The sequence below is a fragment of the Drosophila subpulchrella genome, chromosome 3L (genome assembly GCF_014743375.2).
Source record: "Drosophila subpulchrella strain 33 F10 #4 breed RU33 chromosome 3L, RU_Dsub_v1.1 Primary Assembly, whole genome shotgun sequence".
Lineage (NCBI taxonomy): Eukaryota > Metazoa > Arthropoda > Insecta > Diptera > Drosophilidae > Drosophila > Drosophila subpulchrella.
Genome location: NC_050612.1, coordinates 5,730,494 through 5,744,708, shown reverse-complemented (window position 1 = coordinate 5,744,708; position 14,215 = coordinate 5,730,494). Strand labels below are relative to the sequence as shown.

General features: G+C 41.5%; 7 protein-coding genes across 9 annotated transcripts; 4 read left to right on the top strand and 3 right to left on the bottom strand.

Moving 5' to 3' along the window:
• Positions 1-606: 606 nt before the first annotated feature.
• LOC119552644 (lysophospholipid acyltransferase 5) lies at positions 607-5,054 on the bottom strand. 3 transcript variants are annotated; one of them, XM_037862340.1, is made up of 4 exons: positions 5,036-5,054; positions 4,522-4,637; positions 3,070-4,100; positions 607-1,092 (listed from the first exon to the last, which is right to left on the bottom strand). In XM_037862340.1, the coding sequence occupies exons 2-4, from the start codon at positions 4,628-4,630 to the stop codon at positions 739-741; spliced, it is 1,494 nt and encodes a 497-aa protein (XP_037718268.1). In that variant the 5' UTR covers positions 4,631-4,637; positions 5,036-5,054; the 3' UTR covers positions 607-738. The 3 variants fall into 3 exon arrangements, with proteins under 3 accessions (XP_037718268.1, XP_037718266.1, XP_037718267.1); XM_037862338.1 differs by lacking the exon at positions 5,036-5,054 and adding an exon at positions 4,924-5,029; XM_037862339.1 differs by lacking the exon at positions 5,036-5,054 and adding an exon at positions 4,936-5,021.
• Positions 5,055-5,468: 414 nt separating this feature from the next.
• LOC119552647 (BET1 homolog) lies at positions 5,469-6,340 on the top strand. The gene is made up of 2 exons (XM_037862344.1): positions 5,469-5,663; positions 5,754-6,340. The coding sequence occupies exon 2, from the start codon at positions 5,791-5,793 to the stop codon at positions 6,145-6,147; it is 357 nt and encodes a 118-aa protein (XP_037718272.1). The 5' UTR covers positions 5,469-5,663; positions 5,754-5,790; the 3' UTR covers positions 6,148-6,340.
• Positions 6,341-6,688: 348 nt separating this feature from the next.
• On the bottom strand, positions 6,689-8,470 carry LOC119552646 (protein max). Its single transcript, XM_037862342.1, has 5 exons — positions 8,275-8,470; positions 8,137-8,202; positions 7,557-7,664; positions 7,212-7,335; positions 6,689-7,154 (listed from the first exon to the last, which is right to left on the bottom strand). The coding sequence occupies exons 1-5, from the start codon at positions 8,317-8,319 to the stop codon at positions 7,012-7,014; spliced, it is 486 nt and encodes a 161-aa protein (XP_037718270.1). The 5' UTR covers positions 8,320-8,470; the 3' UTR covers positions 6,689-7,011.
• A 607-nt stretch (positions 8,471-9,077) lies between these two features.
• Positions 9,078-9,644, top strand: LOC119553963 (SOSS complex subunit C homolog). Its single transcript, XM_037864659.1, has 2 exons — positions 9,078-9,285; positions 9,353-9,644. The coding sequence occupies exons 1-2, from the start codon at positions 9,085-9,087 to the stop codon at positions 9,614-9,616; spliced, it is 465 nt and encodes a 154-aa protein (XP_037720587.1). The 5' UTR covers positions 9,078-9,084; the 3' UTR covers positions 9,617-9,644.
• Positions 9,594-12,016, top strand: LOC119553962 (rRNA N6-adenosine-methyltransferase METTL5). Its single transcript, XM_037864658.1, has 2 exons — positions 9,594-10,115; positions 11,764-12,016. Exons 1-2 carry the CDS (start codon positions 9,628-9,630, stop codon positions 11,915-11,917), a joined length of 642 nt encoding a protein of 213 aa, XP_037720586.1. The 5' UTR covers positions 9,594-9,627; the 3' UTR covers positions 11,918-12,016.
• Positions 10,408-11,198, top strand: LOC119553964. Its single transcript, XM_037864660.1, has one exon. It carries the CDS (start codon positions 10,814-10,816, stop codon positions 11,081-11,083), a length of 270 nt encoding a protein of 89 aa, XP_037720588.1. The 5' UTR covers positions 10,408-10,813; the 3' UTR covers positions 11,084-11,198.
• LOC119553961 (putative aldehyde dehydrogenase family 7 member A1 homolog) lies at positions 11,938-14,117 on the bottom strand. Its single transcript, XM_037864657.1, has 2 exons — positions 14,076-14,117; positions 11,938-13,634 (listed from the first exon to the last, which is right to left on the bottom strand). The coding sequence occupies exon 2, from the start codon at positions 13,631-13,633 to the stop codon at positions 12,011-12,013; it is 1,623 nt and encodes a 540-aa protein (XP_037720585.1). The 5' UTR covers position 13,634; positions 14,076-14,117; the 3' UTR covers positions 11,938-12,010.
• Positions 14,118-14,215: the final 98 nt, after the last annotated feature.

Here is a 14,215-nt window from a genome sequence, read left to right as displayed (position 1 = left end):
TGCATTGTTTATCACGAGTTCATGGCGATCCTCGTTTATTAAAACATTTCTTGCATTAAACTATAAAAGTTCAATGTGCACGCATCAAGCAAGATGTCGCAATACGATAACCACTTCCCCCATTTAAATTCCATGCCCAGTAAATGCTTGCCTTGTATATAAAAATAATTTCATTGCATTTATTTCGCATTTCCATTCATCAAATTTGCACTTAGCGTGAGCATATCAAAATATATCTTTGAATCATCTTTGCATTAGTATAAAACTGTCTTTGTGGCTTAAGTCTCCTCGGATGCTCCCCTTTCAAATACAAGAAATCTGTTACAGAAGTGGTTTGATTTTCAAAGACCCTGGTCTCCTTAAAGTCTTATGTGTGATCGGTCTAGTTTCTAGTTAAACTAAACGGGGTTTAACACTTATACAATTTACAATTCCATATTATATATAAGACTGACAATGTGTTTTTCAGCCAGATAAGACAGTATCTTATCGCCAAAAAACACACTGCATACTTGGGGATGACTCCTCATTGACTAGGCAGACGATATATATGTATAAAATTGCATTCCAATAGCTAGTTAACAAATCTCTAGTTACAGTGGCATATTATTTGGTAAAACTTCTTATTTGGTTAGTAAAAACAATTCGATTCTTTGATTAATACCAATTCCAAACAATTGTCAAGGCAAAACTAAAATTTTGAGAACTTCCTGCCGGTGATTTCCTCCAATCCTTCCCCTACTCAGACTTTTTGTCTTCTGGCTTCTTTTCCTCTGTAAGCTTTTCCGTACTTTTGTCCTCTAACTTGCCATCCTCACCAGCTTCTTTTCGAGAACTGATCCGGAAAAGGTGATTATAGGTGTGGTAAAAGACAGCCCAGACGATCAGAACCGTGAATCCGTAGTAGTGAACCGCTCCGTACACCACTATCCAACGCTCGTATTTCAGAAACACAAATGCGGTGAGACACCAACCCATGTAAACTACGTTATACGATTTCATAGTGATGAAGTACAGCAGTTTGTAAATGTCCGAGTTGTTGAGGATGTGGCCCCACTTGGGCAACACCACTTTGGTGTAAAAGCGGGTTATCTGAAAGTACAGAAAGAAAACATTATTTTCTAATTCTGAATAATATAGGCTTTGCTTAGCATTTAAATGCCACCAATTATAACCCATTTGTGAAAAATTAATCACTTCATAAAAGCTTTAGAGGCATTTGGGCTCGGAATTGCCTAATAAGGTCATTAAAAATTATTTAAATTACTTATGGGTAAGGTGAGCCAGGGTCTAAAATAACCTCGCAAGCTTTTTGTTTTGGAAAGTAAAAATATTATATACGTACAGCTGCGGCAACAAAAATAGCACCAATGTGTAGGCAATTCTTCTTTGTGCTACTAAATGGTCATTTTTTGCAATATTTTTATTCTGTTTGTAAGGGTAAGTAGGGTTACATATCTACTAACTAAAACAAAAGTGGTTACGCCCACAATGCGGACGGTCTTTAAAACTTCGATACATTTATCATAAAAGTAGCAAAATTATGCGGCAACAAAAATAGCACCACTTAAAGAAAAGGCTTAAAAAACTTAGAAATAACCGCGATTTGAAAATTTTTTTTGATTGAAATGTATGATTTTATACATCTTAAGGTAAAAAAAATATTGTTCTAAAGCTTGGGCTTCAACAACAACAACAACAACAACGACCGACCTGACGTCACTAGACACCAGAACCTTTCCTTGGCAAAATTGTTGTTTGACTCTTTCAAAATAGCTCCAGGGCAGATTTTTTTCTTCAGTTTTGCATTAAAAACATAGTTTTTTAACATTTCTGCAAAGATTTTCGATTTATTTTAGATCTCGGGCTTAAAAGGTCCCCATTATACCATTTAGCTTAAGGGTTTTGATACTTTAGACGACTCTCTATCAGATTTTTTTTGGTTTATAATCGTGGTAAAGCTTCCAAAATAAAATAATTTTGTATTACGAATATAATTGCATCATAATTTCTGAGCTATCAAAGTTTACATGTTGATCCTGTATGGGCTTACATTATGACATGGTACCATTATTATAGTACGAGTATATGCCCATACCATGATATTTGCTTCACCATTATTATTCTTTGCAAATGTGAATTGGGAACTCAATTTTTGATTTGTAGGTTATCTGAGGTGTATTTTAAGCCTTTTTCATCTAAACATAAGCAATTTTCCGCCGCCAGACCATAAAAGAGTTTCCCTTTAATTGTGGGCCTTATTTAAGACTCGTACTTCAAATTCACCCATGCTCTGCAGTCTAGGGAGACGTCAAGCGCATCATTTTTGTTTATGTACATTATATCCAACTTTTTATGTACTTACAAATAATAAAAAAAAAAAATGCAACTTCATAGGCGGCTTAAACGGGTCCTACTTGCATTCATGCACATGACTTTTTTACAGTTATGGGGTCATTGCGGCTTTCGCACTGCGTGCTATTCTTTTGTGTTCTTGTTTTAGGTAACTACAAATCATTATTTTAAAGAATTCGACGATTCAACTAAACTTATCTTTTGCATTGCCTTTATAAATTGGCTTTTTGAATGTCCTTCTATTTGTACCATTACAGTGCGCTTAATCACCCATTGGGAACACTATTTTATTCATTATTTTACCAATTCACTTAGTAGTACTTATTCTTAATATAACAAAACGAAAAACATCCAAAAAATCTGAGCAAATGAAGTTTTAAGACGAAAACCGTTAATAGTGCTATTTTTGTTGCCGCATAATTTTGCTACTTTTATGATAAATGTATCGAAGTTTTAAAAACCATCCGCATTGTGGGCGTAACCACTTTTGTTTTAGTTAGTGGATTTGTAACCCTACTTACCCTTACAAACAGAATAAAAATATTGCAAGAAATGACCATTTAGTAGCTCAAAGAAGAATTGCCTACACATTGGTGCTATTATTGTTGCCGCAACTGTAGGTATAAATATTTTCAATAATTTTCGATAAGTATTTTTTAATTTTGATTTAACTCATAAGTTAACTTCACATATAAATCTACTCTGATCACTCACTTGCTTTTCGGTGCTCACGACCATGTATTCCATGAGGAAGGTCATGTAGTATCCGCTGTGGTATCCGTGCCAGATGGCCAAGAAACCCAAAGCCGCGCCATAGCTGATCGTTCTATTGTTGAGAAACTTCAGTCGCTTGTAGATATACTGTCCCACCCACTGATTCGTGTTCACATTGAAGCTTTGCACGTAGTGTTCCATCGTGTTCCCCGTCTCCAGGAGCTTTAGCTTCACATTGCTGCAGCCCGACCAATCGGGTTGCCCGTTCTTGTCCTCTCCTTTGTACGTTAAGCCAATGCAGATGAGTGCTCCCTCTGTGAGCATCCAGCATGATATGTACTTGTACAGACTGAATTTGGCCCAGAAGCCCAGGAAATAGATCCTCTTGATAAACGGAACTTCCGCAAACTCCGGGGTGAGGAAGTACGAGTCGGGTAGATATCTCAGACCCACTTGACACACGATCAGGTAGACGGCGCCGGCTCCAAACCGGCGCACGCCAGCCTCCAAGCTCCCCTCGTGCTGACGGAATTTGCCGTCGACGAAGGCCTGATAGCGGCTATAGGGAAACTGTGGACCCACCAAGAATCCACTGGGGAAATAGGCAAAGGCCAAGAGTTCCAGCAGCGAAGGGGGTTCCTTCAGAGCTGTTTCCTTCTGCTCCTTAGACAACTGCGATTCCTCTTTCAGTCCGTCGGTGATGTCAAAGCCGTAGCCAATCATTCGGAGTACCAAAATGCAGTGGGGCATCGTCCACAGAATATCGTATTCATTGCTGGAGGTGTAGAAGTAGCCAAGCAGCAGATAAGTCATGTGGAATACAAAGTTTATGGCCAGGAATATTTGTGCTTTCTTTCGCAGGAGAAGTACCAGGAAATAGGTGGTCAGGATGGCCACCAGGGAGTGATATGTGTCGCGGCCATAGTTAAAGTAACACAACCCAGCGCCGCATCCGGCAAAGAACATGTGATGCACGGTCTTATCGGCAATGACGGCTATAAACTTTTGATAGAACGCTGCCAAGGGATAGCCTGGAAGAAGACATAAAATGTTTGGTTAGTCATAGGTCGAATGTCTAATATTTTTATACAAATATTTTAACTTATAGTTTATCATTTAGTTGTATGTTGAGTGTTGAGCAGGTTTATTTTAACATTTTTAGTGTTTGATTGGTTTTAATAATATTTCTTTAATAGATATTAATTTCGGAATATTAAAATAATAATCTTTTAAGCTTCAACCGTATTGAGATTTTTTAAGCTCCAACAAATTTTAAAATCAGCTAAATTTTCTTATGAAAATAAGTTAACAAAAGCAATACCCACTTTATATGTATTAACACCTGTGCATACATATAACCTAGATACATATCTTTTTGGTATACTTTAACTCAATCTTTCGATGTGAAAGACCAAAAATAAACCTTAAAATCAAGTAGATATAATAGCTTACCGGCCAGGATGGTTAGGAGCAATCGGAGGGCCTCCACGGGGACCCCAACCCCCCAGGCGATTCCATCCATCAGGCCATTGTGGGGCACGACCTCCGTGTGTTCCGTCATGCTAAATCTGGGAAAAGAGTTGCAGGGCTTATCAGTAACTTTGTTCGCGTGGTGCGCGGTTCGTTTGGCTCGAGTCCTTATCACGCGCAATTGTTGATATTGTTGTTGTAATTGTGGCGTATTACGCAAACTGATTGTCTTTTGATCATCGAGGGTGGTGGGGGAGGCAGGGGGACATTAAGCAATGAGCAAACACAACAACAACAAACGAGTGCACTTGGTCAGGGTCAATGAAAATGCGAATTCAGAGGTCGAATCATCTCGGCGATCCGATGGATTCGATGATGACGCACTTGCCACCGCACCGATTTAAATATTTGATGTCTATTGATTTCACGGTCAGGTCATAAAAGCGAATGGGAGCAACAAACGAGAGCGGCAAGCTGAATTGTTGGCCAAAATTACCTAAATAATTACTAACACTGGAGCAGTATGGCCGTTGGCGGGTGCACTGAAAATGCCCAAACACCTAATCCTAACAGTAATAGTCACGCGGATTAGCCCACTGTTGCACGCCAAGAAAAAAATGAATATTTACTAATGATAATTTACAAATGTGTTATTTAAGTGTAAGTACTAGCAAATTAGGCTCAGACGTAATAAAAACGATAGTTAAAATAAAAACTTATAAATTACAAAACATTTTTATAATAAAAGTTATTGATTAAAAAAGTAAATGACAATTTATTAAAAACGAAAAATAAACAAGAGTGCACAAGCCAACTGAAAAGTTATAAAGTATCCGTACCGTGGACAATTACGGTTTAAGAAAAAGTAATGACAATCTAATGGGTTAAGCAAATATCGTAAAAGTGAGTTAAATTACTACGGCATTTGTCCGATCCTCCGCTTTGGTCACACTGCTCGGCGACCAACAAAATTGCATTAGATTTTAAAAAGTTTCATTAACTTAATTGGAGCATTAGTCAGCCGCTTCTGGGAATTCCGACGAAGGCAGGTCAAGGGTCAATGCTTAGTCAGCCACAGAGGTTGACACCAGATACGAAAGCCACAACAGCTGTTCTGCCGCTGGGTGAGATTCCATGTTTACGTTTACGTGTCACTTGGGACTCTGAGATTCCGGGCTTGGAACTGATTTTTGTTACATATTCCCAATCCTCAGCAATCCGGATGCCAAACTGGCACACACGGGGAGCAGTATGCGCCGCAACAACTACCCATATCAGCCCCTGAACCAGCAGCCATCGGGATCCCATCCTGCGGCGAGCCACGATTCCCTGGAGGCGGAGAACGAACAGGCGGCGGAGGAGCTGAAACAGAAGATCGGGGCCCTGAAGTCCCTCACCATCGACATAGGCAATGAGGTGCGCTACCAGGACAAGCTGCTGCGCGGGATCGACGACGACATGGATCGCACGAGCGGGTTCCTGGGCAACACGATGACGCGAGTGATGCGACTGGCCAAGCAGGGCGGTGGTGCCCGCCAGATGTGCTACATGTTTCTCTTCGTCCTCTTCGTTTTCTTCATCCTCTGGCTGACCCTCAAGTTCAAGTAGTTGTTGCTAATTTTTGTAAAATATATATAAAACTGATTTGTATTGTTTAGGGTAGATAGTTGAACCTTTTCTGGAATGTCCACATTTTGATTAGCTTTTTTTGATTGAGGCCAAGATTATGTAGCAACTCGAACGGACGGAAGAAACATTTACTTTTAAATATGAAAATTAATTATACTGAATTTAAGCCAAACCCCTGACAATTTTACTGTTCTCAAAGTTGCTGCTAAATCTTAAGAAATGAACTGATTTATTCAAATTTCCCTAACGTGAGGTAGAGCTTTGATCTAAATGATTTAAGAGCAGGGTTAAGTTTTTAAATACTAAATTTGTAGTCTTTAAAACAACTTTTACCCTATCAATCATTTTTCGATAAGCCTTCAAATTTTGCTTTGCAATCATTTGAAGGCGAAAGTCATTCTGTGTGAATATGACAATGAATTGTTATCATCGAATTTTTAGAAAATGATGATAAAAAGCTTTCCCGAACCGAGTTCCATAGACCATTTGTTTTGCTTTTTTTCTAAAATATTTACTTACATTTTTTACTGTTAGCAAGAGTGATTATTTGCTCAAAGTACAAAAGACACACGCATACAAATTAAGGTCGATTGGGTGGGTTACATTATAGACTTACAGCTAATGATGATTATGATTATCGGACTTGTTAGTTTTCATTTCCACTTAATTTGATCGAGTTTAAACTGATTTGAATTTGGAAGCGATTTCTTCACAACTTTGGGGGGCTATTGCTCTTGGATAACACAACTCTAAGGTAAACTTAAAGCGAAAAGTATTACAAATTGTCGTTGAATGTGAAAACCGGCACAGGCCTCTATGCAGCATTTGGGACTGGCGAAGCGGCTATGCGTGGAAGGTCTTCATCTTCTTATTGCGTCTGCTGAAGTCTGGCTGGTCGAGGTCGTCTTCGGCCTCTTCGCTCTCCAGTTCCTCGTCGCTGAGAAATTCGGCGAGGGAGTCACCATTCGGACTCTCCAGGGCTCGAACTGGGTAGTAAACACAAAATCTTTAATAAGTTCACAAGGAGATTATATGGGACCTACTCTGCTGATCTAGTATAAAGTTTTGTTTTCTGATCTCCTCAATGTCCTTCTGGTTATCACTGATCTTCCGCCTCATTGTCTGTATGCATTCGGTGGTCTTTTTCAGGATTTGAGCTCGACTCGCCTGTAAAATAAAGAATTTTTGTTATCGTTGAAAAATGTATATGAGCTCAATATTTATGGATTTGCTTATATGGAGAAGGTGTTTTCGATCATTAAAATGGTATGTTCTATAGAGTGACAGTATAAGAATAGACTTTGGGTCGTGTTTTCAATGTCATTTAAACGTGTGTTACTTTCTAACATTAAATGGGCGCCACACTATCACCTATTGCACACAGTTACCTTCTCGCCCTTGAGCGTGGGGACTGCCTCCCGCAGATTGGTAAAGCTCTCCTTGATGTGGTCCCGCCGCCTCCGCTCCAAGGCATTGTGATGCGCCCGCTTCTCGGCCTTCAAACAAACAGAAGAAATGTAAACAAGGGGAAATCCCTTCGTCAGTACAGCTGAGGTCAGACTAATGGAAATTATTGGTGGGTTGGATAAAAACGTTAGATATATTTTTAACAATTGAAAAACATAGCATTCTTTGCATGGAAACTGTTTAATATTTTTAAGAGTATTAAGAATAAATTACATATTATTTGGGCAACACAAATACTTCTAACGACTAACCATTAAATTAAATTAAATGCTTAATTTAAATTGTTTTGCTTTTCTTTATCTAAAAACAAAAATAAACAATGTAAACTACTCTCCAAATATTTTTGGTTGCCCAACAAGGACTTGAAAATGCTCCTATTATTGTGACCTCAGCTGTATGTAATGACGATTTCGTAACAACAACAACATGTGCGTTCTGTTTATCAACAAATGGCAATGTGCGCAGTCGCTTCATATTTATTTTGAACCGAGACAATCAAACCTGGGTGAAATTCGCAGTGCTCGTGTGGCGGGAGGAACCCAGACCAGTATCCGAATCCGCATCGTCCTACACAATAGTTAATTTTGGCATTATAATTAGTATAAAGCCCACGTATTGGTTTTTGGGGGATCTGCTTACGTCACTCTCGATGTCTATGTCTCGGTCGTCGTCACTCATACTCATGATGATGCACGTGTTTTTCGTGTTTCGCGCAAATAGTTAGATTTTTTAAAGAAGATACCGAAAGAACTGCTAATGTTTGTTTTTATTCCACTTAAATTTTTTATTTTGTTGTTGTCTGCTCACGTTATTATCACAATCGACTCAATCGAATACAATTAAGACACCGCGACTATCGAATGGGACTACTATCGATAGCTCAAATATGTAACAGTACTGGAAGCCCGCCATTGTTTTCATTTTTAAATTTATTTCATTCCGGTAGAAGTCTCCGTTTAGATTTTTCTTGAAGACATTAAATACTTTTCACTTGAATAACAAAATACATATGATTTGTGTGGGTTTTTTGTTACTATAGTGAAAGGATATGATTTCATACCTCCATTTTTTAATCGAGGAACACTGTGAAAGATTAAAAGTGTTATTATTTCAGCACAGCAGGAAACTACAATTATTTTGTGGTATCATTTCTGTAAAATGTGTATCAGAAAGCAACAAAAACAAAAAATACATATTAAGATAAGTTCTAGGCATTAAATCCAACATAGGATATTATAACAAACTAGCCAATTGAAAGTCGTGAAAATGTGGAACCAAGCACGAAAAGATCCCTAAAACTTTGAATGGCTTATAATTTGGATTTGAACTTTTTTGGAAATAGAGCCTTTGCTTATCCAAATAAAGCGGTCTTTGAATACCCCAAATGTTCCTACAGATTTCAAACGTTCTTAGTAAAAACTAGTGTGACCGCACGACACAACGTGCGAAATGCCAGTAGCCGAATCAGCACGACTTGCAAAGAAGTTCCCCAATACTTGCGACTTTTTGACAATTAATTTTTTGATGGCTTTTCCCACCACAAGTGCCCAGCAAGCAGAGACGAACCGCAAGATACTCGAGGAGATCCAGACGAAGAAGCAGTTGCTCGCGGGCGGGATCATAAACCTGGGGCTGAGCACCACGAGTCAGGTGAGCATATGCGATGCGGAATGTGGTTATCCCAATAGCTATCTATTTACCTGGTCCTTTTCAACAGATGCCAACCACCCAGCTACTGGGCCAGCCAACGACACCGACTCCCGACTTCCAGGCGGGCGTGGGCATTGCCTCCAATGCCACATCGACCACCCGCTCTGCATTTAATCCAACGAGCTCTACGACTCTGGGCTTCTTTGTACCTCAGGATTCGTATTTTGGAAACAGCTTTATACCCGTGCTGCCTCGTCTGGAGCCGCTGCCGTCGCCCGCGACCACGCCCACCACTCCGAACGCCCCTGCCGGCCTTAATATCAGCAAGTAGTCCAAGCCACCATGGCCCGGATGAAGCTGCGGAAGCTGGAGGAGTACCTCCAGGGCGTTGATGGCTTCGAGCAGCCCAAGATCTTGCTGGAACAATACCCCACGCCCCCGCACATAGCCGCCTGCATGGCCCATCACATGCAGGCGCAGCACGAGGACATCGAGGGAAGACTGGTGGGAGATCTGGGCTGTGGCTGCGGAATGCTCAGCATAGCATCCACCCTCCTGGGCGCCCAGCTCACGGTGGGCTTTGAACTGGACGGCGATGCGGTGGACACGTTTAGGGGCAATGTTGTGGAGATGGAGCTGCCCAATGTCGACTGCGTCCGGGCGGACGTCCTGCAGCTGGCGGGCAGCAAGTGGGAGAAGTCCTTCGACACGGTGGTGATGAACCCTCCATTCGGGACGAAACACAATGCTGGCATGGACATGCGATTCCTGGAGGTGGCGCTTCGGTTGGCCAACAGCGCAGTTTACTCCCTGCACAAGACGTCAACACGGTGAGACTACGATTTTCCCTTGCTTTTCTCTTTATATTTGGAAAATATTTAAGAATTGAAGGAGTGACCTGACCTTTTCCAATTATTTTGATTTATTCGATAGCCGCACATTTGCCTAACATATTCAATTAATCTTAAAATGAACGGTCAAGATATTGTTGGATTTAGTTAAAAAAACGCGGTTTCCTTTATTTAATATTGAAAAATCCTCTTGAGGTTTTAAAGGTAAATAGATTTGGGATCATCTCGGGCATCGTGGTAGTACAACCTATGTTAATTAAGAACTAATTAACTTAGCTTAACCGATTTAAAATTTGACGATTTCTTTATAACATTACGCTTCCTCGATACCGATTCCTCTTAATATTTAAAAATGCAGTACTTGCAAGTTAAATGTGAAATGCAAAAATTCTATAATTGCATTTCAAAAATAGAATTATATGTTTTCTTTTACTCTCTGATATATGTATGGTCATTGTACAATATATCTTCCTACTCTATGAGAAACGGGTACAAACAGATGCGTGGTCTTTTGTTCTTGGCAAACAACAGAAACAATTGCTGCTGCTTTTTGATAAGTGGTCTTCCTTACCTCTGCTTGTTCTTCTGTTATTTTGATCGGTTTACAAGCAGACAACTATAAAACGCGGCAGCAACGTCAGTAAAGGTAAAGACAGCAACTTGAAGACAGAAGCAAGATGGTTCTTGCTCGTTGCCTGCTGATCCTGGCTGCACTACTGCTAACGTCCGTATCCGTCCAAACGCAGATCCTGGGCCGTGGGCATTGCCGCCCCACCTTAATCAGAGTGCAAATGGGTGGGACTGTGTGCGAGCGCCCCTGCTATCGCCGGGACTACCGCGGACCGCCGCTCCTCTGCCGTCGCGTCGCCAGAGATGGTGTGGTGCCCGTCTGCGGCAACGGTTGCTGCCTGAGCGGTCCTAACTGCCTGCGGCTGTTCTACACCTGAAGTCGGCTGTAAACGATGCAAGAAAAGCATTGAAATATATTTAGAGGAACAAGCACTGCACAATCTCAAACTAAATGAGATAAGATAAAATTATGTGTAATGTTACTAAACATTGCACGCAACAGTCAAGTTATAATTGTACGTCGGATTATATGTCAAATCATTTTTCTAACATCCGATTTCTAGCGATATTTAAATAAATATATAGATATTTCTTCCATTCATAATTATTTCTATAGTTTCTTACTATAGTTTTGTTACAAAAATGTCTGGTTCAATCAAGGATCGCTAATAATCAGATGTTGATAAAACGGTTTCACATGTTAATGAACATCTACGATTTCTAAGAATTAAAAAGTATTTATATCATTGACGAACATTGATCCGCCATTTACGACTATCTGCTTCTACACAAACTAGTTTGCCAGCTGACTAGGATGTCATATAACTATCATAAAAAAAAACCAAAAAATGTATCGAATTTATTTTTATTACTGTTTAATTAACGAGTATCCATGACTGTTAGCGAGTATATTTGGTCATGTACATATGTATATAGCTCATTCAGCAAACTCAGTTTTCAAAAGCACACCTAGTATTTGTACAAAGACTGTGAAATTGATAATTAAATGTTTTCGGTTCTATTTTAACTTTACCTCTCCTTCTTATTTTATTTTCAGGTCCTACATACAGAAAAAGGCGCAGGAATGGGGTGCGCGCGGCTCTGTGGTCGCCGAATTGCGCTACAACATCGACGCAAGCTACAAGTTCCACAAACACAAGTCCAAAGATATCGAGGTGGACTTCTGGCGCTTCGACATCAGCAAGGAATAGAAATAATTAACTCGGTTGCATTTAGTTTCGGACATCATTTATGTATTTTAAATTTTAGCAAATAGGAAGACATTAAATTGATCATATCTGTTTCTACTCCACATTGAATACGACGCCCTGGGCGCAGGCCAGTTCGCCGGAATGATTGACTGTGATGGTGGCCCGCTTGCAATACTGCTTCCAGGCATCGGATCCGGATTCGCGACCACCTCCAGTGGCCTTTTCTCCTCCGAAAGCACCTCCAATCTCGGCACCATTGGTGGTGGTGTTGATGTTGACGATGCCACAATCGGAACCTTTGGCTCCAATCCACTTGAAGGCCTGGCCAATGTTTTCGGTGAAAATGGCGGATGATAAGCCCTGCTCCACCTCGTTGTTCCATTCGATGGCCTGTTCCACGTTCTTGGCTTTGAGGATGTACACGATTGGGGCAAAGGTTTCCCGATGGACAACGCTGGCATCGTGAGGCAAGCCAGTGATTACCGTGGGTTCCACGTAAAAACCTTCCCGCTCGATTACCTTGCCGCCGAAGGCCACTGTTCCACCCAAGGATTTGGCCTCCTCGATGGCCGTTTTGTAGTTTTCCACGTTTTGTTGCGTGTGCACGGGACCCACCAAAGTTTGAGCGTCGAGCTGGTGCCCAATCTTGGGTATTAGCTGCTTGTACTTACCAACCAGCGCCTTAACAAACTGATCATGCAGCTTTTCGTGCACAATAATTCTCCTGGTTGTGGTGCATCTCTGACCACTAGTGCCAATGCAACCGAAGAGAGCTGCGTCCAGGGCCATTTTCACGTTTGCAGATTCATCGATGATCAAGGCATTGTTACCACCCAACTCGAGGATGACCTTACCGAATCTGCGCTGGACTTCTACGCCCACATCGCGACCAGTTTGACAGCTGCCGGTGAAGGACACGAGGTTCACTCTTTTGTCAGCCACCAGTGTCTGACCCACATCGGTGCCTCCTTGGCAAAGGGTCACTACTGGCGGAAGGTTGTTCCTGCGCAGCACATCGGCCACAATTTTGGTGGTGGCTACCGAGACCAACGGCGTACTGGGAGCGCCTTTCCACAGCACACTATTGCCAGTGGTCAGAGCAATCGCAGCGTTCCAGCCGAAAACAGCGTTGGGAAAGTTGTAGGCCGAAATAACGCCCACCACTCCCAGAGGACGCCAGGCCTCCAGAATCGAGTGGTCGGCCCGCTCTGAGTTGATCAGCTGACCGGAATAGATCCTGGAGAGGCCAACCGCATAGTCGCAGATATCGATGAACTCCTGCACCTCTCCCTGACCCTCGCTGTAGATTTTGCCCACTTCGAGGGACACAAGTTTTCCCAGCGGTTCCTTGTACTTCCTCAGTTCATCACCGATCTGGCGTACTATTTCACCTCGAACTGGAGCTGGAACCTGTCGCCACTGCTTGTAGGCCTCCACTGCCAGCCCGATGGTCTGCTCGAGCTCCTGCACATTTCCCTGCCGCACTGTGGCTATAGGTCTGCCAGTTCCGGGGTCGTAGCTGGTGATGGACGACCCATTACCCTGCCATTGACCGGAATAAACTCCTGGATTGTCGCGTTCTAGGCCCAATTCCTTCAGGAAACTGTATTCCGGCTGGTCGATCAGGAACGAGGAGGTCGATGAGTAGCTGGCGGACTGGGTGACCAGTCGACGGGGCAATGCCAGCCTCGAAAGATTTCTGAGATGTGCCAGCATACTGGATAAAATTATAAAATTATTGAAAGCTGTTATTTAATTTTAGATATTATTTACTAAAGATTACTATCAGTTGTTATCACCCATGGAAACTTTAACTTTTATACGTTTTCACTTGAAATCAAAAATATGGTCTACAGTTTATAATAATTTAATTACAAACAGTTTTTAAAATAGAATAGAATCATTCACAAATCGCTTGTATATATTGCTACATTTGACCAACGAACTTAAACATTGTGGTCTTAAAACCACGGCTTATTTAAAAGTTCCTTTTCTGTCTGAGAACGAGAGGAGATTTATGGATTACTGATTACGACCTGATACCATTCTTATCGAGCGATAATAGCTCCGCCTGTTTTTGGTTGCTGGCTGGAAATTTTTGTCTAGATCCCCAGCAGAGCGGACCCACTGATAGCATCTCTATCAAGGCGGTACTCACTTGGTAGGTGTTCGGATGAAAACAGCGACTGCCCGGGTCGCCAGTCAATTATCAACTGAGGGCAGATTTGAATGCCGAACCAGCGGGACGGATCCGCTTTTGTGGGCAGCTTATCGCAGGCGCAAATGAAATTAATGCAA